Source organism: Pituophis catenifer, unplaced genomic scaffold (genome assembly GCF_029215685.1).
Source record: "Pituophis catenifer annectens isolate HBS135680 unplaced genomic scaffold, rPitCat1.0.hap2 SCAF_6, whole genome shotgun sequence".
Classification (NCBI taxonomy): domain Eukaryota; kingdom Metazoa; phylum Chordata; class Lepidosauria; order Squamata; family Colubridae; genus Pituophis; species Pituophis catenifer.
The window spans coordinates 56,144,870-56,165,822 of NW_027256886.1; the positions used below are offsets into that span (position 1 = coordinate 56,144,870).

At 36.6% G+C, this 20,953-nt stretch overlaps 1 protein-coding gene across 1 annotated transcript in view; it reads left to right on the top strand.

Annotated features, from left to right (window-relative positions):
• The window catches only part of DMBT1 (deleted in malignant brain tumors 1), a 111,774-nt gene extending 90,826 nt beyond the window's left edge, over positions 1-20,948 (top strand). Inside the window, exons 45-52 of the mRNA XM_070946291.1 lie at positions 12,167-12,311; positions 13,763-13,971; positions 15,792-15,936; positions 16,517-16,731; positions 16,889-16,897; positions 18,091-18,263; positions 19,659-20,044; positions 20,603-20,948. Of these exons, the coding sequence (XP_070802392.1) occupies positions 12,167-12,311; positions 13,763-13,971; positions 15,792-15,936; positions 16,517-16,731; positions 16,889-16,897; positions 18,091-18,263; positions 19,659-20,044; positions 20,603-20,948 (1,628 nt within the window). The remainder of the gene's footprint in view (positions 1-12,166; positions 12,312-13,762; positions 13,972-15,791; positions 15,937-16,516; positions 16,732-16,888; positions 16,898-18,090; positions 18,264-19,658; positions 20,045-20,602) is intronic.
• Positions 20,949-20,953: the final 5 nt, after the last annotated feature.

A 20,953-nucleotide genomic window follows, 5' to 3' on the forward strand; every position in this document is an offset into this window, starting at 1 on the left:
ATTGTTTACTTGATTGTTGGTCTGATGTTAACCTTGGAGTTAATTAATTAATTAATAATTACCTAGAAAGTGGGTTGCTATTATATTTCTTACAGGTGTACTATTAATTCAGAAATGATAATACACCATTTCTCAGTCTTTCAAAAAATGTACAAGCAGTTAAATGGCCTATCTTTCTCAGAAGAACGAGTCGATGCACTGCAAAAATGCAAGCGATAGAGGATGGGGGATTCTTCAGTCCTCCCCCCTCCATTTTTAAAAATTGGAGTAAAGACTTTCTGGTTTACTATCGCTTCTGTGCAGGCACTTTGCTATACAATTTGAAGATTACTCTGTTTTTTGACTCTCGTCCCTGCTATTTTTACCGTAAAAGAACTACCTTTCAAAACTGTATTGTAAAACCGTTGAAGTTATTTAATTCTTTAGCTCCTTCCAGGAGAATAGACGGTTATTGCAGCAATTCTTTCTACTAAATCATGGGTGAAGATCAAATGTTTTAAAAATGATCGCATTTATATATATATATATATATATATATGTAGGTCTTTGGTTATTCGGGTCTTCTCCCACGTAAAATTGGAAGTGTCTTGGCAACGTTTCGACGAAGTCTCATTCGTCATCTTCAGGCTGGTGTTCTCGGCTTCGTGCTTCCTGGAAGCACGAAGCCGAGAACACCAGCCTGAAGATGACGAATGAGACTTCGTCGAAACGTTGCCAAGACACTTCCAATTTTACGTGGGAGAAGACCCGAATAACCAAAGACCTACATACAAACACCCGCGAAAACCTGAGAAAACATATATATATATATATATATTATTATTATTATTATTATTATTATTATTATTATTATTAAATTTATTTTGCTTGATGTTTTAACAGAATTATGGGAAGATAAGCACTTTCACCAATATCGTCAGCAGCACTGGGAATGGTGTAAATCCTCAGTTTCGATTCATCTGTAAAATGGAGCCCAGCAAAAATATGGAAGTCACCCACAACATTGATGAATTTGAATGCACAAACCAAGGGCCAAGATTTCATATGGAATTTTTATTTTATGAGTCACCTTTCTTTAAACAGCCAATAAATAACATGGGTTACTTTATGAACCTGAACCAGAATGCATACATCCAAGCCACACTCTACAGCTTTGATAGAAATCTGATATTATTCATGGACTCTTGTGTGGCATCCCCTAATCGTTACGACTTCAGAACTGAAACTTATGTCATGATAAATAGAGGGTAAGGCTAACAAATCAATATTTCTTCACATAATCATTACTTTTTTTGCCTCTCTATTGTATCTAGATACATTTTGTTGTCATTTTATCTGCATCTCCAGAATACTCTTCTGGAAGCTTTCCTGTAATGCCTCTGAATCAGCTTGTGTCAACCTGATGCTTTCCAAATGTGTGAAACTTCAGTTCCCATAACCAGCTCCTAGCCAGCCATGGTCATGATAACTAGGGAGTAGATAAGTTATAGTCCAGCACATCTGGATCAAAACATGATGTTGAAAAGTGCTTTAAGCTCGTCAGTCATTCTCTCTGCCTCCTGCTCCATTTCCTTCTGTTTCTTGACACCAAACATAACTTAGTCCAATATTATAATTTCTACTTAGATTTGATTGGCTCATTTGACAATCTATTATTGGATACCATCCATCCTACCATTATTTTTGCCAACATGGCCTTAATCTTTCTGTTGTATATACCAGTTATCTTTAGTCTCTAATCTGTTTCCAACTCTCTCGTGAAAACCTTTCCTGATCATCAAATGCATCATAAATTTCACAATTTTGACAAGTAGATAATTATAATTGCTAAATAATGCAGAATAAATTGAAAATGACTGATCAACACAAACATATATACAAATGCAGAACAATTTTCCCCAAATGGCTTAAAAGATATCTACCAAATGTATGTGATAGTCCAAACTCAGTCATGAAATTACATTTTTACTGACTTCCTGTTATAATTTATTTGCAGATAGATAACATTATTATCCATTCATTTGCTAGGAACAACCTAAGAATCTCAGTAGAATAAACATAGAGGAGAGCGAACTATCCTCTATGCCTTATGTGGTTTTCAAGCAAATATTTTAGAAAGTGGATAGATAATATACAGTGCATTGTGGGGAATTAAAGCTTGTCAAAATAAATTAAACTGGCTTTAAATTAAATTAATGGATTATTTAAAAAGTGTGAAGTAAAATAAAATGAGATAAGATCAAGAATGAATGGATGCTGAATGAAAGCAGATGAATACAACAGTAAATGCCCTGTATGAAAGAAATACAGGTGGTCCTCGACTTACGACTTACAATTTATGGCCATAATTGAACCCAAAATTTATGTTGCCAGTGAAATTGTGTTTGTGCAGGTTCTAACAAAAAATAACATCTGTCTTTGTTCCATCTCTTTCAGATGCAAAATGGATAGTACATACCAACTTTTTTCTTCAAGGAACAGGAGAAACATCAGCTTCAGATTTAAATCGTTCACATTGCGCAACAACTATTCCACAGTTTATATTCGCTGCAATATACTCGTGTGCAAAGCACTGGATTATTCCTCTCGTTGCTACCAAGGCTGCTATAAAAATAATAGAATAACATGGAAATAATTTTTCTGGGCTATTCATGCTTACCAAACGAATAGCAGCTTGAATGCAATTAAATGCATGGTCTTATCATGCAAATCTTTCTCAATAATGACAATTTTTCACATGATTGCATTGCAGAATTGAACTATTCAATGTTTAAATGTTCTCACTGTTGTGCTTTTATCTATCGTCCTCATTCCTGCCATCTGGTTCACTTTGATTTGATGTGGGGACATTTACAACTCTTTTGCCTTAATTCATCATACTTAATTAGTTTAACAAGCTAGCGAAATAAATAAAGATAGGTAGAAACATTCTGTTTTTGAGTATTTAATCACATTGGTAAAAATAGGAATTGGTTTTTATCCATCATTATTACAAAGTTAAATGTTATTCTTATCATTTGGTAATACACTAAGTCTATATTTCTATTTTGTGAAGCTATAGGCTACTATATCTAGGTTTTATTCAATTGACTCAAATATCATTCAGTATTTAGAACAACAAAATGCATAATAATTTGGATATTATTTAATGCACAAGTTCTGCTAAATTTGCATTACAAGCGGAGAACTAATGGAACTTGGACAACATAGAGAGGGAAACTATATCAAATTATTTTGTTAAAAGAGTCAAATAATGCATTTTAGATTTAAAAAAAGAATGCAGCAATTCCAGATTCAGTAGTATGGACTAAAAGAAAAGCCTTCACTCATTACAATAAATATTGATCTTTTCTGCTGTATTATTATGATCCAAATATGTAAATGGTACATTCTACTCTGATCCAAGATTATAACCCATCATAGGAAAAATTGCTCTAAAGAAAATAATTAAATATAAAATCAGACTGAAACTAATGGGCTGTAGGGACTTTTGTCTAAATGACAGTAGAATAGTAGTAGGTGATGTTATAATGCTGGAATGGATTGTCAGTTTTGTTTAAATAGACTGAAAATGTCAGGTCTGTTGGCCTAATTCCATATAGGAATATATAATAAGAAATAAATTCTGTTCTGGGTTATGGGTAGTATTGTATAATAATGGTGCATTGTTCAACTTGTTTTGATTTTGCACCAATGAGGAATTTTGGCTCTGTCCTTCAAGACAAAGTAATCTGTATTTTATCAGTATAAAGTGCTGTGCTCTTTATTTCTCACACAACTACAACTATCAGACAAACTACCAGTATTTTTGAAACGCTTTTTGGTCTTTTTCTCTTGAAAAGCCTTGGACTCTTTTACTACATGTTGTGTTATTTAGAAAGGGTTTTGGTTTAATGGAGATTCATGCATAGTCAAAATTCTTATGCCAATTCAAATAGTAAAAATAAATCCCCTACTATTAAGTGGATTATTATTTTAAAATAAATAATTACACACACACACATCCCCCAGTGATGAGTTTCAAAATTTTTTACTGCCGGTTCTGTGGGTATGGCTTGGTGGGCATGGTATGGCTTGGTGGGCGTGGCAGGGGAAGGATACTGTAAAATCTCCATTCCCATTTATGCTGTTTCTGCTATTTTTTTTTTTTTTTGATACTTAAAAGGTCCTTAAAAGGACCGTGGGGTTGTCTGTGAAGCCAGGAGATCCTTGCGGATGTCTGGCTACCAGTCTGTCTGTTACTCATTTAGCACCACCCAGGAGGCACGTGTGGCTTAAGGATTGCCACAGACGCGAGTAACTTACAAAACAGTTACATCATGTTTTCACCTTAACAACAAATTGGCAAAAAGAGAACTCAATGTATATCTAAACAATAAATTGCTCCCATACAAGGCAACACCAAAATACTTGGGGATTACCTTAGACAGGACCCTGAAAACCTTTCAGAATATGGCTGCCAAGGTTAACAGCAGAAATAACATCCTACAAAAACTATGCGGAACAACTCTTGCGGAACTATGCGGAACAACAACAGCCCCAACTCTTCGATGTGCAGCCCTCAGGCTTTGCTACTCTGCAGCGGAATACTGTGCACCTGTATGGATAAACAGCTCACATACAGGACTTATTGATGTTCAACTTAACCATACGATGAGGCTAATTACTGGGTGCATAAAATCTACACCTAGTTACTGGTTACCAGTTCTTAGTCACATACTTCCCCTGCACTTACGATGACAAGAAGCTCTCATTCAGGAGTATAGTAAGATTCTGTTAAATTTCTCTCTACCCATTCATGGATACATTCCTGATCTCTTAAGATGCCGATTAAAGTCAAGAAACCCACCACTCTTGACAGTGCTTAAGTTGATGGCTGATCATCAGAACACCACACAAAAGTGGATGGAAGCGTGGAGTAGCTATTCCCCCCAAGATATCTCTGAGCATATTAATCCTAATAGTATACCTCCAGGATTTAACCTACCCCAACACATATGGGTGACATATAACAGAATTAGAACGACTCATGGGGTGTGTGCCGACTCCTTGTATAAATGGGGAAAGACACCTTCTGCACAATGTGACTGCAGGGCTTCCCAACAGACTATCCAACATATAGTGAGGGAATGTTCTAACAGAAGGTATCCAGGAGATTCTAGGGACTTCCTCTGCATAACAACAACAGCTACTGACTGGATCTCCAAACTCGACATTAAACTCTGAAATGTTTAGGTTTTCTTACTGCTTTTATTTTTTTGATTGTTTTAATTGTTTTAACCTATAAAAATGAAGTGTTTTAATACTGTGTGTGACCAGCCATATGCTAAATAAATAAATCCATTCCCATCCCACTCCAGGGGAAGGATACTGTAAAATGTCCATTCCCTCCCCAATCCAGGGGAAGGTTACTGCAAAATCCCCATTTCCTCCTGATCAGCTGGGACTTGGGAGACAGAGAATAGATGGGGGCGGGGCTAGTCAGATTTTTTACTACCAGTTCTCCGAACTACTCAAAATTTCCGCTACCAGTTCTCCAGAACTGGTCAGAACCTGCTGAAATCCACCTCTGACACACACGTGTGTATATATAACCCTAACCCTAACCTAAACAATATCTTTTCGACAAAGAAAAGAGTCTAACAATTTCCCCCAAGTAGAAGTTTAATAATCTAAATATCAACAGAGAAGTTTAGTATATATCAAGGGTGTCAAACTCATGGTGTCTCATTGTTGTCACATGATGTATTGCAACTTTTTCCCCCTTCACTAAAATGGGTGGGCATGACCAACACGTGAAGCATCTGGCCCATGGGCTGCAATTTTGACACTCCTGGGGTATATAATAACTAGCATAACAGCATACTCTGTTAGTCAGGAGGACGCTTCGCGGCAGTTGACATTTCCCGCCATTTTGCTTGTGGGTTTGGCGGCGGCGGTGCTGAGAGGAAAAGACCTGGCTCGCACCTGCCATTGTGGTGCTGCGACTTAAGAGAAAGGTAACTGAGGTCTGAATCGAATCGACAGAGTGAAAAGACTGGTGGGTTCTGCATATAGCGTGTGTTGCTTTTACGTCCAACAGATGGCGCTGTTTTTCAAAAAAGCATGTTTTTACCTGTCACAGGTGTGACATCTATATAATATAGGTATATAAAAACACGCGCTGGCTCAGTCTTTTTTGACCGAGTGCCAATAATTTCCCTCTGTAGCTCAGGTCACGCCTGCTTTGCCTCCATCCGACCAGTCTTTTCACTCGGTTGATTGGATTCAGACCTGAGTTGCCTTTCTCTACGTTTCTTTTTGGACTTTAACGTCGCTTAATCAATTGCTTTCTTGGAACTATAGCGTGTGTTGCTTTTATGTCCAACAGATGGCACTGTTTTTGAAAAAAAGCATGTTTTTACCTATCACGGGTGTGACATCTATATAATATAGGTATATAAAAACATGCACGTATTCGAATGCAATGTTGTGTCAAAATTTCAAAGCAATCGGTGAAGAACTTTCGGAGATTGAAGATTTTGAACAAACGAACATTTACATTTTTATTTATATAGATAATAATAGGCACTCCAATGCCAAAATTGCATACAATATTTCTCTAACAGTTTGTTTTAGGTGCACATTACTTTTACTTGCAAAACAGTCAGTGCCAATGCTCACTTCAAATTGGGAGCTTAGTATGAAGAAAATGAAGACTTTAATCCTCATTTCAATTTTAACCCAAAACTGGATTGGAGGGACCATGCTGGTTATTTTAATTTGTATGGAAAACAACTTCTCACTAAAATGAATAAGAAAGGGAGGTTTGACATACAAAAGTCAGAATGAGAATGAGGTCCTATGGAGTCTGTAAAACAATGGGGGTAATTTAGTTTCCATGTCCCTAAAATAAATTACTAGAAGAAAACTACAGAGAGTGGCACTTGAACAGAATACCTTTAAAATTTAAGGAGATTCACTTGAACAAAAATAGCAATTGTGTAACTGGGTATCAGACCAGAATGGGCTCATGTCCATCCAGAATCATTAAAATAAAATGTAAACGTAGCATTCTTCCAGACATGTAGGCTTAACTTTCAGCAATAATATTGACTCAGTCATGCACAACCCTCCCCATAATGGTTTATTAGGGCTATATTAAGAGAATGAGGAGAATGCCAATTTTCCAGATGCCATTTTCCTTGTATTTACACAGGTGCATAACACTTGCTAATCAGAAAACGTCTCGGATCACACTATCAAGAATATTTTTTTTAGTAATCCCACATATGCACATTTGCAGATATTAGTACTGCCTCACCATGGTTTGAAGTTGGGAAACATCACACCTGTGGATCTAGGTCATTGATAAGTACCATGGAAAAATCTACAAAAATCTTTGTCTCATTGCATCACACCCAATCAGGCATATTAAAATTTTTAATATGAAAATTTTAATCTGTTTTTAAATGATTGGGGTGTTTTAAATCTGTCTGGGCCAAATTGTTTAATTCGGTTTTATTCTGTTTTTAAATTTTGTATTTATGTATTTTATCGTTTGGCTGTTCACCGCCCTGAGTCCTTCGGGAGTAGGGCGGTATATAAATCAAATAAAGATAAAGAAGAAGAAGATAAAGAATAGCAATAGCACTTAGACTTATATACCGCTTCATAGTGCTTTTACAGCCCTCTCTAAGCGATGTAAAGAGTCAGCCTATGGCTCCCAACAATTTGGGTCCTCATTTTACCCACCTCGGAAGGATGGAAGGCTGAGTCAACCTTGAGCCGGTGAGATTTGAACTGCTGAACTGCACCTAACAGTCAGCTGAAGTAGCCTGCAGTACTGCACTCTAACCACTGCACCACCTCGGTTCTATCTCAACATATCTAAGAAAGATATGTTAAGACCTTTCAGTCAAAGAACTCTGACTAGCTGCTCCTCTGCCTATGCGAGATTCGTTCCTCAGGGTGAGGCAGGCCCTCATTCTTCTGGCCTTTCAAAAAGGAGTTAAAACATCATAACTGATCTTATATATGCTGACAGCAGCACGATTACTTTATGCACAAAAATGGAAGGACGCTGTGATTCCCACAACAGACAAATGGCTGCAAAAGTTGATGGAGTTAACAGAGAAGGCTAAATGGACTGCTTTGCTTAAAGAAAAGAACACGATTAATTTTGTTTCTCCTTGGAAACCGCTTTTGATTTTGTGCTTGAAGTGGAAAAAATGAAACTTTGATTTTGGGTTTTGCTGATTGGATAGGTTGGTGTTATAGAAATGGCAAGTGGTTAAAAAGGCCAAATCCAGTCTCATCATCTGGCTGATTGTGTGACAAGCCATAATAATAATATTTGACGCCGAATTTTCCTCACAGTTTTGTCACTTTTAGTATCCATGTATTGCAGAAAGCTACAGTAGTCAAAGGCTAGCTGTTAGGACGTTGTGGAAACTAAAGACCTAGTTGTTGTTTTTTTAAAAGTAGCATCAGCTTTTTGAGATAGGCCAGTTCAAGAATAAGGCATTGCAGACATTCCAGGAATAGCAATAACAATAGTACTTAGACTTATATACTGCTTCATAGTGCTTCACAGCCCTCTCAAAGCAGTTTACAGAATCACCATATTGCCCCCACCAATCCGGGTCCTCATTTTACTGACCTTGGAAAGATGGAAGGCTGAATCAACCTTGAGCAGGTGAGAGTTGAACTGCTGGCAGTTGGCAGAGTTCGCCTGCAATACTACATTTTAACCACTGTGCCACCATGGCTGTGGTGCTCCTTTTTTGCAACAAGATAGACTAACAGAATTTTGAAAACCCGTCCAAGCTTCTCTATGTTTCACCTCATACCAAACAAAATTAAAACAGGGTTTTAAAGCATTTTTTCCTTAAGCTTGCCTCCTTTATTATAGGAATCTGTGATCTCTTCCATAATTTCCTACTCTCACACAACCTTTAAAAGCTGGTTCATTTCTTCCTAAGATCAACTCTACATTCCCTTTCATGTCATTTATGAAAGCATCTTCAAAGTGAAGCAGCTCCACAGCAAGAGAGACTCACTCAGGCAACCAACTTCAAGTACTGTATTGTCTTTCAATAATAGCATGAGAAATGGAATATACTGTACCAACAAATATTTGCTATCGTGCATCAAACCTACTTTATATTGCATAAGAGGAAACATTAAATTTAGTGGAACTCATGTAAAGCAAGGTGCCATAGTACTGCTTGCAAAGCCCTTGATAGGATAACCAGGTTGGAGGGTATGGGGAAGACCAGTTCTTTTAATAGGTGGGCATAAAGGATGAGACTTGTGCCATGGTGATTTAGCATAGCATGAAAGTCACATACCTGTATATATTATTTCAAATCATTTACAACTATTAATGAGGAAGTATTCTTTTGTGTATCTAATGTACTTAAAGCACATTCCAATAGACCAGGGGTGTCAAACTCAAGGCCCGGGGACCAGATCCGGCCCATGGGGTGCTTAGATCTGGCCCACAGGGCTGTTCTGGAAACAGCAAACGACCAGCCCATGGTACCTCTGCCAGTAAAAATGGAGCTCGACAGGGCTCCCGAGCTCCATTTTCGCTGGCAAAGGGTTGCAGGAGGCTGTCACAGGAAAAAAATGGAGCGCGGGAGCCCGTTTTTGGCGGCAGAGATCTCGGGTCACCACAGGTGGCTCCCACGAGTGATGTCATACCCACCCTTTCCATGCCCACCCTGGCTCCCCAAGATCAAACACAACTCTGATGTAGCCCTCAATGAAATTAAGTTTGACACCTCTGCAATAAACCATTAACCCTCCAAAAATTCATGGATTCTTATGCTAATATGGAGCAATTCTTATTCATAACACTATATAATACAAATGAAGTTTGGAGAGAAAATACTAATTGGAATCCTACTATAGAAGAAACTTATTAAACAAAAAAGACACCCAGAACAGATTGTTTTAACAGAAAATTTCCTATCCAGGTAGTCCTCAATTTGCGACCACAATTGAGCCCAAAATTTATGCTGCTAAATGAGAAATTTGTTAAGTGAGTTTTGTCCCATTTTACAACTTTTCTTGCCACATTTGTTAAGTGAATCACTGCAAATGTTAAATTAGTAACTTGGTTACTTTGTGAATCTGGTTTTCCTATTAACTTTGCCTGTCAGAAAATTGCAAAGGTGATCTCCGGGACACTGCAGTGATCATAAATGTGACTCAATTGTCAAGAGTTTGAATGTAAATCAGATGACCATGGGGATGCTGCAACGGTCATAAGTGTGAAAAATGGTCATAAGTCACTTTTTTCAGTGTCATTGTAACTTTGAACAGTTACTAAGTCAACTATTGTAAGTTGAGAATTATCTGTATTAGAAACTAATTCAACCAACAATCTGGATCAACATACAATCTGTTTTCAGACTTTTTAATCTTCATTGCATGATCATGACTCTTAGGGATCTGTGTTTTTAGGATTTGTCCATCTATGAAATTATAGACCTGTAGATTTTGAATGACTAAGGCAAACAATTATAAAAAAACCCAGCTTTTTGGACATTACATGTTAACTATAAATCGATTACTCTGGTGTTTAAAAAAAATCTATAGTATGCAAAATCCATAGTTAGCACCTGTTTCTTTCTCACATACATCTCCAAATTGGGCTCAGACATTAATGATTATGAAATAAGCAGAGATATAAAAGGCCTCAAAAAGCATTAACAACTTCACATCAAAATGTCTGCACTGAGGCAATATGCTTCTGCAACAATCTTCTTGGCATTTTTCTTCGGTTTGAGTTTTGCTGAACAAAATCTGGCAGAGTTACAAGGTATGGAAAACTAGAACAAAAGTTAAACTAATATACATATCTAGTTAGTGTGCAGTGGCTTCAAAATCGATCTTTGCCTAACTTATGAATATATATTAAGTATAGTCTTCATTCTTGTAAATGAATTCAAAATTTATATATTTTATAAGTTCTCTTACTGACATCATTGTAGTTTATAAAAATATTGTAATTGTTACACTGTTCTCTTATGTAAGACAAAGTGTAACGCGCACATTAAAACATATTTGTTTATTAAATTTATATGCCACCTATCTCACTGTCGAACGACTCTGGGTGGCTTACAACTTCAGTAAAATATTAAAAAGTTAAAACATTGATCATTGAAAATTAACAAAAAAACCTGGGTAAAATAGAAACCAAAACATAAACCGAGTGAAGGTCAGATCTTTTCAGTGTACTAACTACTTCCAGTGAGGAACATGTAAACATATAGATGTTTTTTTTATTTTTTAAAAATGATCTTTATTAGTTATTTACAAATAAAAAAAACATATACTATAATTATCAAATCAATATAAGTTATATATGTATAGACAACACAACACATAAAGACAACTACAAGGAAGGACTAACTGGAAATCGTAACGATCCCCCAGATATCTATTCATAGTTACATCCCAGAAAATCTTTTTGTTCAGATAACATTGACTGTTTTAAATACCAAACACTATCTAATTATAAACAAATATATATTTAATACTGTATTATTTACTCTATATTTGTCCTTTTCTTTAGCCATATATACCAGTGTTCCCAGTTACTGTAGTATATGGATTCTTTTTTCTCTCTTAGGATATATGTTAGTTTGTCCAATTTGGCACAATTCAATATCTTATTTATTATAAATTGATCTGATGGTGTATTTGCATTTTTCCATTGCTGGGCAAGTGCCATCCTTGCTCCTGTTGTAATATGGATAAATAAGTGCCAATCTTGTTTGCCCACGTCTTTTAGTTTAATTCCAAGTAAGAATCTGGAATTAGAGGGAAGCTTGTACCTGTTATCTCGTTCAACCATTTTTGAATCTTTTCCCAAAACTTCCTAATCTGAGGGCAGGTTCACCACTGGTGGAAAAAAGTACCCCTGGCTGAATTACACGTCCAACATTTGTCCGATGATCCAGGGAACATTTTAGCTATCCTAGCTGGTGGGAGATACCACCCTATAAATCATTTTATAAAAGTTCTCTTTAAATGCCACTGATAATGTCAATTTCATTGATCTATTCCATATAGATGTTTTTATGGGAATTCTACATTTATGTAAGTAATCTCCAAAAGTTTTCAGTCAAAATTCCTCTATTAAATTTTACCGAGATTAATGCTGGTTTTTTAGAACGGAATACAACATGTGTGAAAACACTGATGAGAAATTATCAAGCAATGCCAATTCAACTCAACGCAAGTGAAAATTGCATCTGGGAAATAAAGGGAGAAAGGGATACAAACCAAACCATTCGACTAATTTTTTCTTACGTCGAGTAAGTATTCTTCATATGAATTATGCCAGAAAAATCATAAATTAGATAAGCAGCCGGTGTCTGCACTAGATCGCTAACTGGAAGTAACAAGATGCAAAGGAAATAAGATCTTTGGAAATGGCAAATTAACTAGAGAGTGATATTAAGAGAAGAGAGGGAAGAAGGATTTTATTAGGCATTGTATAGTTAGTAAGGAAATCAGATTTGGAGATCCATAGAAGATAGATCTGTAGGAGATCTATCTCAAAATCTGGAAAGACAAGAAACAAAACTTCATTTTTAAAATGTTTTATTGGCAAAATGTAACAACCAGACGATATGATGTACAACTATAACAGTGCTAATAAAACCAGACAAGAATATTCAGAATAATTAAATGAATGACATTTGAAGAAAGCAAACATTTTTTTAAGTGTTAATATAGAATTCAGCCTTTTATTATTAAATCTAGTCATAGATGCACACAAATGCATTAAGGACAACAGAGAAAAACCAAAGCAATTTAGCATTAGGGAAAAACTGGGTTAGCATTAGGAAAAAACGAGAAAAGAAATGATCAGCCTAAAGCAGTGATGGAGCACTTAGACTAACTTTATTGTCACTTTGAATGTACACTAATTGGCATACATTAAAATGAATTTTCGTTGCATACGGCTCTCAAAGGGTCACCACCTCCAATATACACTACACCTTTTGGACCCAGTGCATCAAAAAGCCACCTTGAGTCTTCAGAGAAAGGCGGCATACAAGTTGAACAAACAAACAAACAAATAAAATAACTTCATTGCTGTCCCCCCACCCCCTTCTCTCTCACACACACGCACATGGAAAAAAATATCTTTCCCCCCTCATCTAGACCAACCTTGAGGTACCCATTGTCATAGTTTTGCCATCTCTGGCCCAGATATAAGCAACATAAGGGGTTAACAGAAATAAACAATCAGGTTGGCACAAAGATTGTGAGTAAGCAAAGTTATAGGGAGAAGTCATGTGATCATCTTTTGTGACCTTCTGACATGGAAAGTCCGTGGGAAAGCCAGAGTCACTTAACAACTGTGTCACTAACTTAATAACTGCAGTGATTCATTTAACAACTGTGACAAGAACAGTCGTACAATGGGGCAAAACTCACTTAACAACTGTCTCATTTAGCAACAGAAATTTTGGGCTCAATTATGGTTGTAGGTTGAGAACTATCTATGTAGGCATCATTTTTGTAGTGTGTCTTTTTCAGTGATGGAGGACTCAGACAGCAGAATTATGATACAATTATATGAAGCCAGGATTTGGAGACCCTGTTTTTCCTAATGTTTGCAGGAGATACAGTACTGCTATAATGGAAACTTAGTGCAAATATTTTATTTGGTTTCAATAATCAGAAGATTGCACTATTGTTTTTTATCATGGGATTTAATACCAACATATAAAAACACAAATTTTTTTTCTCTTAGATTTAGCCCCCTGTCCTCATGTGATGAAGAATATATTGAAATATACGACGGTCCCTCAACTAATTCATCTGTTTTAGGAAGAATATGCCATACTCAAGACTCAGCATTTCACTCATCATCTTCCGCTTTAACGTTTCGCATATCAACAGGCTCCACAAATTTTACACGAAAGATCCATGCATTTTATTACTATATTTTACCAGATACACGTAAGTCGTCCACAGAAGATGGCAGGGAGATCTCCATCCAGAATCATCTGGGAGTTCAGGTTACCAGTTTTAGAATAGAAACTGTTCGATAACATTTTTGTAGAATTGTTTGAAGCTATAAAAATTGCACTGAGCTTTTCATAGCTACGATGAATTGTTAATTGAAAAATGAAAATAGCTTGAGCACAGAGAATTTGAAGATGTCTGTACATAATGTGTATACTCAATACCAGAGAGAAAGATTTCCACCTTACAGGTAGTCCTTCACTTATTACCACAATCGGTCTTGAAATCTAGGTCATTGAGCTAAAGCGGTCACTGAGTTGCCACGACTCCTTCATGTACATCAGCTCAAGTTGTTATACAGAGTGTTTGGGAGAGGGCCCAGGCCTTCTTTCCACCCCACCAGGGAGAGTGATTGTGAGAATACTGATGTTTGCTAGCATTTTCATAGCAGTAGAATTTGAGGTTCATTCCTCCAGCATATTGAAGAAGTTCATCTCTGGAGGGGAAATCTGTCAGCTACTTGCAGAACAAACCTCAAATCCAGCAAAAACGCTTGTGTTCTAGCAAATGCCAGAGCAAGGGTGGCGCAGTGGTTAAAATGCAATATTACAGACTGACTCTGCTCTCTGCCAGGAGTTTGAATCTGAAAGGTTCAGGGTTGACTCAGCCTTCCATCCTTCTGAGATCAGTAAAATGAGGACCCAGATTATTGGGTGCTGACTCTGTAAACCGCTTAGAGAGGGCTATAAAGCACTGTGAAGCGGTATATAAGTCTAAGTGCTACTGTTATAGCTATTTTCCCCTTCCGTATGGAGCCTTTCTAATCCTTCCAGAGGGAAGTAGAAAGTATTATGGAACACCAGTGTTTTGAAAGGCTTGGAATGCAAGTATTCACTAGTATTTTTTACCAGATCTGAAGTCTGTTCCTCCAGCACATAGAGGGATACCCCTCTGGGGGAAGAGACCACAAATCCAACATCCCCACCACTTAGAATATAGAATAACAGAGTTGGAAGGGATCTTGGAGGTCTTCTAGTCCAATCCCCTGCTCCGGCAGGAAACTATACCATTTCAGACAAATGGTTGTCCAATCTCTTCTTAAAAACTCCCAGTGTTGGAGAATTCACAACTTCTGGAGGCAAATTGTTCCACTGATTAATTGTTCTGTCAGGAAATTTCTTCTTAGTTCTAGGTTGCTTCTCTCCTTGATTACTTTCCATCCATTGCTTCTTGTCCTGCCCTCAGGTGCCTTGGAGAATAGCTTGAGTCCCTCTTCTTTGTGGCAACCCCTAAGATACTTGCAACCTTCCCCGACAGCTTCCTTATATAGTTCCTGAAGAAGCCAACAGAGAAGCTTGCAAATGATTACATGATTACTGGGCACTTGGCAACTAGTTGTAAATGTGACCAGATTGCCAAGTGTCCAAAACGTGATATGACTGGGGGAAGCAGCATGACATTTTGCATCAAGTGTTTTACGGCTTGTTCTGACTGTGACTGCGAATTTTAACAACTGGTCGTGAGTCAAGGACTTCTTGTAACTGAATACCAAGCAATTGTGCATAGGCATTAACTCACAGTGGGCTTAATCTGTTTACAGCCAATTCCTCTATCAGCAGCACACACATTTAGTGGAAGCTCTATTAATCCCATGTTGTGTGTATAATCTTTAAAAAATCCAAAGGTAATAAAGGCAGTTGCATAATTTCTAAACAGCTTGAATCCTTCCTCTGGCAGATAGGAACAGGAAGAATAGCAAATGATGCTGTATTTTTTGCATACTGATGTAGGTTTTTTTTAAAATCTTTCTAAAGCCAGATGCGGAGATTACTTTACTGGCCCAGAAGGAACATTCAACAGTCCGAATTACCCCAAGAAGCACCCACCATTTACATATTGTGTCTGGCATATAGATACAGAACCATATACCCAAATAAATTTAATTTTCAAGGACATACTGTAAGTACATTTTGGTTTACATGTATGCTTCAAATTTTGGTCATAGTATGAAATGCTAAAATTTCTAAATAAAGAAATAAGCTAAAATAAATTTTAAGATTAATCTTGCATTTAAAAATAGGCAGAATAATATGATAAAAATCATTCAATAAAGGGAAAGTGGAATTTTACCAAAAGAATTACAATATGCTTATCCTTAAACTAATATTTGACCATCACCTTTTTCCGAACCGATGCTCTTTATTTCCTATTTTCATTCATTCTTGGGTCCCCTATTTTATAATAATCACTATAAAACATTGATTCATGAATTATACACATTTCAAAAACATTTGCCTAAATCCAACCTATAACTTACATCAGTTTAGCTTCTATAGGCAAGATCCAAACACATATGAAAGCTAGTCCCACAAACTCAAGAAGGTATTATCTGGCATAGAACTAACATGGAGTATAAGTTAAGACTGCCAAACTAGGACTGGGGAAAACCTCGAACCAAAATTATTCTAAGGATAAATGAAGGTAAAGGGGGTATGAGAAATAATAGTAATAAAAAACTGTTGTTTTTCTCTGTGTCTAGGCTAGAAATGGATGACCACTGTAGATATGATTTTCTCGCCATTTTTGATGGTCCAACGCCCGATTCTCCTTTAATCAAAAAATTGTGTGGTCATTCAACTCCAACATTTAAGTCTTCGTCTAATGCTATGACAATTGTGATGTCTACGGACTATGCTAATTCTTACAGGGGCTTTTCAGCTCGCTACACAACTACACCAATATCACAACCAAACAGTAAGTCCAATGAGGCTGTAATAACTGTTTTATACTGATATGGAAAGGGAATACCAAATACAGATCGATTCTTCCAATGATGTCTTGTATATAAATCTGCTTTATGATATCTTTTCTAGGTTGGGAAACATGGCAAGGATTTTGTCCTTATTTCAAGTTACGACTAGTTTAACATAGGCATGAACACACTCAGATATTCTATCCATCACCAAAGATTCCTACTCCTATTTTTTAATTTGCACCTTCAAGTCAGTGTTGACTCCTGGCTAGTATGTAAACAAGTCCCTGTAGGACTTTCTTGTCAGGGTTTTGGAATTGTTTGCTATTGCTTTTTTCCTTGGACTTAAAGGATGACCAGCAGAAAATCACTCGGCTGGCTCTCTGCCTGAGAAAGGACTAGAACTCAAAATCTCTTGGTTTCCTTAACCATCACACCAAACTAGCTCTCAGTACAGCTACACCTGACTAGAATTATATATGCCTGATGACATGTAAGATCATTTATTTATTTATACAATTTATATAGCTGCCACAGCAATGTCACAGCAATGACTCTGGGCAGTATACAAAGTTAAAAGCAAATATTTAGACGATCCTTATAACAAATATCCAAGTTCACATACATCTAATTACAATTTACAATTAAAACATCAGCTAGCAGATGTTTTGGGGGAGGGTCTTTTCACTTTTTTAAACTGCAGGTTAGTTCAAAATACAGCAATTATGAGAAATCCTAAAAAGATCATATGCTGAAAACACTGAGTTTTGCTGGGATCTCTGCCTGTAGGATTATAACATCATACAGAGAACAATGATGCTGACCTTGAACCGTATTTTTTTTACTCTCTTTACAGAGCAGCTGTTATAGAAGGTGAAATATACATTTCAGAATCAATGTACCGTACGATATGCTAATATCTAGCTTACACCCAAGGAAATAATTTTAATATTTTTCTTTACCATATTGGAAGTGCTTCAAACTCAAAACATTTCCAAAGCGATAGTAATACTCAGATTTCTATTGTTTTACTTTACTATTTTGCCACAGAACCAGGCTTACCTGGTGGTCACCCATTTATATACAAACCTATTTAACACTGCTTAGCTTTTTCAAGACCAGTATCCTACTGATGTAGGATAGGACAGTATCCTATCCCAAGATGCTACTTGTCAAAGATGTTTTGGTTTTATGAAACAAAAAGAAAAAAATGATCTCTTTTTCACTCAAAACTATTTTATAACCTCTTATCATCTCCTTTCAAATTCATCTGCAATAGCAGTCACATACTTCTTCCTAGGACAAAGAGTTTTTTTATTATTCCTGAGACTATTCTATTTTTTTTTCCCTTTCCCTGTTAGCATCCCTCAGTTGTTCTTCAGACAGGATGACAATTACTCTCAGCAAATTTTACTTGGCTTCGCTCAACTATAATGCAAGTTTCTTATATCTGAATGACCAAACTTGCAAGCCTATTTCTTACAACCCAGTGGTATTTTCTTTTCCAATCAACAGCTGTGGAACAATTAAAAAGGTAACATTCATCTTGCTGTGAATTCATTTATTTTTTCCAAAGCTATAGCTGCTTTTAGTAGAGTCGCCAATCAGGGCTGAAAAAATCCAGAGGAGGACTAGTTGGCAGCTGTGAATTTTCCATATTGTACATGTTTCTTTCAATTTGCGGTTATCAGATTTTTGCAGCCCTTATTTAAGAGCTTTTCTAACTTGGTCGTCTCCACCATACACTATCCCTAGATTTAAACATATCAATGGTATGCAATCTTAAATGAGTCCAATATAGTTGTATATCTCTGTATTCTGCTTTTTACACCACTCAGATCAGTGGTGGGTTGCCCCCGGTTTGGACCGGTTGGCAAGAACTGGTACTAAAACTGGTGGGAGGCCCCGCCCACTGCCCCGGATGTTGTCATCAGCGATCTGTGCATGCGCAGATCCTGTTGCGAACTAGTGGTAAAGGTAAGTAGAACCTACCCCTGACTCAGATATGAAAAAAAAACACTATCAGAGCTGCAAGTAAGTGAATAAAAAAAAAATCCCATCAGAGTACGGAGATAGTTGGGAAGCACAAGGATACAATCAAACAGGATGCAAAGTATGCTCAGCATTTACACCAGGTCCCACTAAACTTAATGGAACTTACAAAGTGGTTACAATCCTGAAACTAGAGATCAAAGCTGTAAACTGACTGCATACAGCTCATTATTTATTTATTTATTTATTTATTTATTTAATTTATTTATTTATTGGTTCGATTTATATGCCGCCCTTTTCCGGAGACTCAGGGCGGCTTACAATGCATTAAGCAATAGCCTTCATACTTTTGTATGTACCTGCTTAGTAGGGCTTTCGGGGGCCCCTAAGCGGTGTTCTTCTTTATATAAAGTCAGCTTATTGCCCCCACAAACCGGGTCCTCATTTTACCTACCTCAAAAGGCTGGAAGGCTGAGTCAACCTTGAGCCTGGTGAGATTTGAACTTGCAGTAATTGCAGGCAGCTGGTGTTACTTAACAGTACTTTAGTCTGCTGCGTCACCAAGACTCTTATCGTTGTTTTCCTTTGTAGTTTTATTTACTGGCAAAAAGCCTGCTTCATTAAATGTCCTGTGCTTTTTACAGAATTCAAATGCTGATTTTCAAGATACCTTCTTGGTTTTCAAATGGTGAAAGTAATAGTATCAAAGAAACTGATATTGGGGAAGGCTTCCATGTTTCAATGTTCTTCAATGTATTATCATATATGATTTCGTTGCTACTGATTGTTACATTTAAACAAAATACTTAAGTATAATTTTATAATTAGAGATTATAAAACTTTAGACTTGTATCTGTAGCTCAAAAACATTTTTTTCTGTCTCCCGAAACATTGTACCATTTTTAAAAATACCTTCTTTCTCTTCTTTCCTTGGCAGACCGAAGGTCAAAGCATCTCATACAGCAATATTGTAACTGCCTTGCCAGCAGGCATTGACATCACCCGCCAAAAGAAAGTTGAAATTGTTGCAAAATGTATAATGGAAAACAATTCAACGGTAGAAGTTGTATACATAACAGAAAGTGAATATTTAGACAACACAACGAATGTAGGTAGATACAATCTCAGCATGTCCTTCTATGAAACAGACTCTTTCTCCAAACCAATATTTGCAACTCCCTACTTTGTTGACTTGAACCAAATGCTCTATGCACAGATCAGCCTACATTCCAGTGATCCAAATCTGGTAGTGTTTGTGGATACTTGCACTGCATCTCCAGATCTTAATTCTAAATCACCAAAATATGATTTAGTTAAAACTGGGTAAGTATATTCACTGTTAATTAGGATTGACTGCAACTATAAACTGAGTTATATTACAATACATGGTACTGATGTAAATTCCATCATAGATGAAAAAATAGGACAAACGTTTCATATTATATTACATACATTACTTAATTATTTAGAGTAAAGGTGTCTGGATGACATCTATGTACTACTTTTGTTTATAGTCAATCAAGTTAATTCTGTCTTCCACCTTTACATATTTTTAATAGTCTGCTCACAAGACTCCAGGCATTTCATAAAATACATTAATAACTACACGTATATAAATTGTAATACATCTCACATGGCTTTATTTTACATATACAACAGCCTAACATGAGTAACCTGGACAGAATACCTGGGGCTAACTATAGATTGAAAGAGTCCACGTGCCAAAGTAAAGAAATAGATGTAGGATTGAAACTTTTTTTTTTTGCCTTAAAAGCACCCATTCTTGAACTTTTACAAAGCAGTTTCTGGTAAGCATAATATATAAATGTATATAAGTTCAAGTATTAATCATGCTAAAATAATCTGAATATTCTATTTCAGCTGTACTAAGGATGACTCTTTTATGGCCTATCCCATCCTTGAGCATTATGGGAGATTCAGGTTCAAATCCTTCAGATTTCTAAAACATTACCCATCAGTTTATCTTCACTGTGAAGTTTTAATTTGCGACAGCAAGGATTCTAATTCTCGCTGCACCAGAGGTTGCATTTCTCGGCATAAGAGAGAGATTTCCTCCTACAAATGGAAAGGCGATGCAGTGTTTGGACCCCTCAGACTGAAAAGAGAAGAAAGTTCCATGGATCGCTCAGGTGAGAATGTTTTCTTGGAGTTGATTACATCAGTAGATTTAATTGGAAATTCTTTAAGAGCACTTTCAGTATTATAAATAGC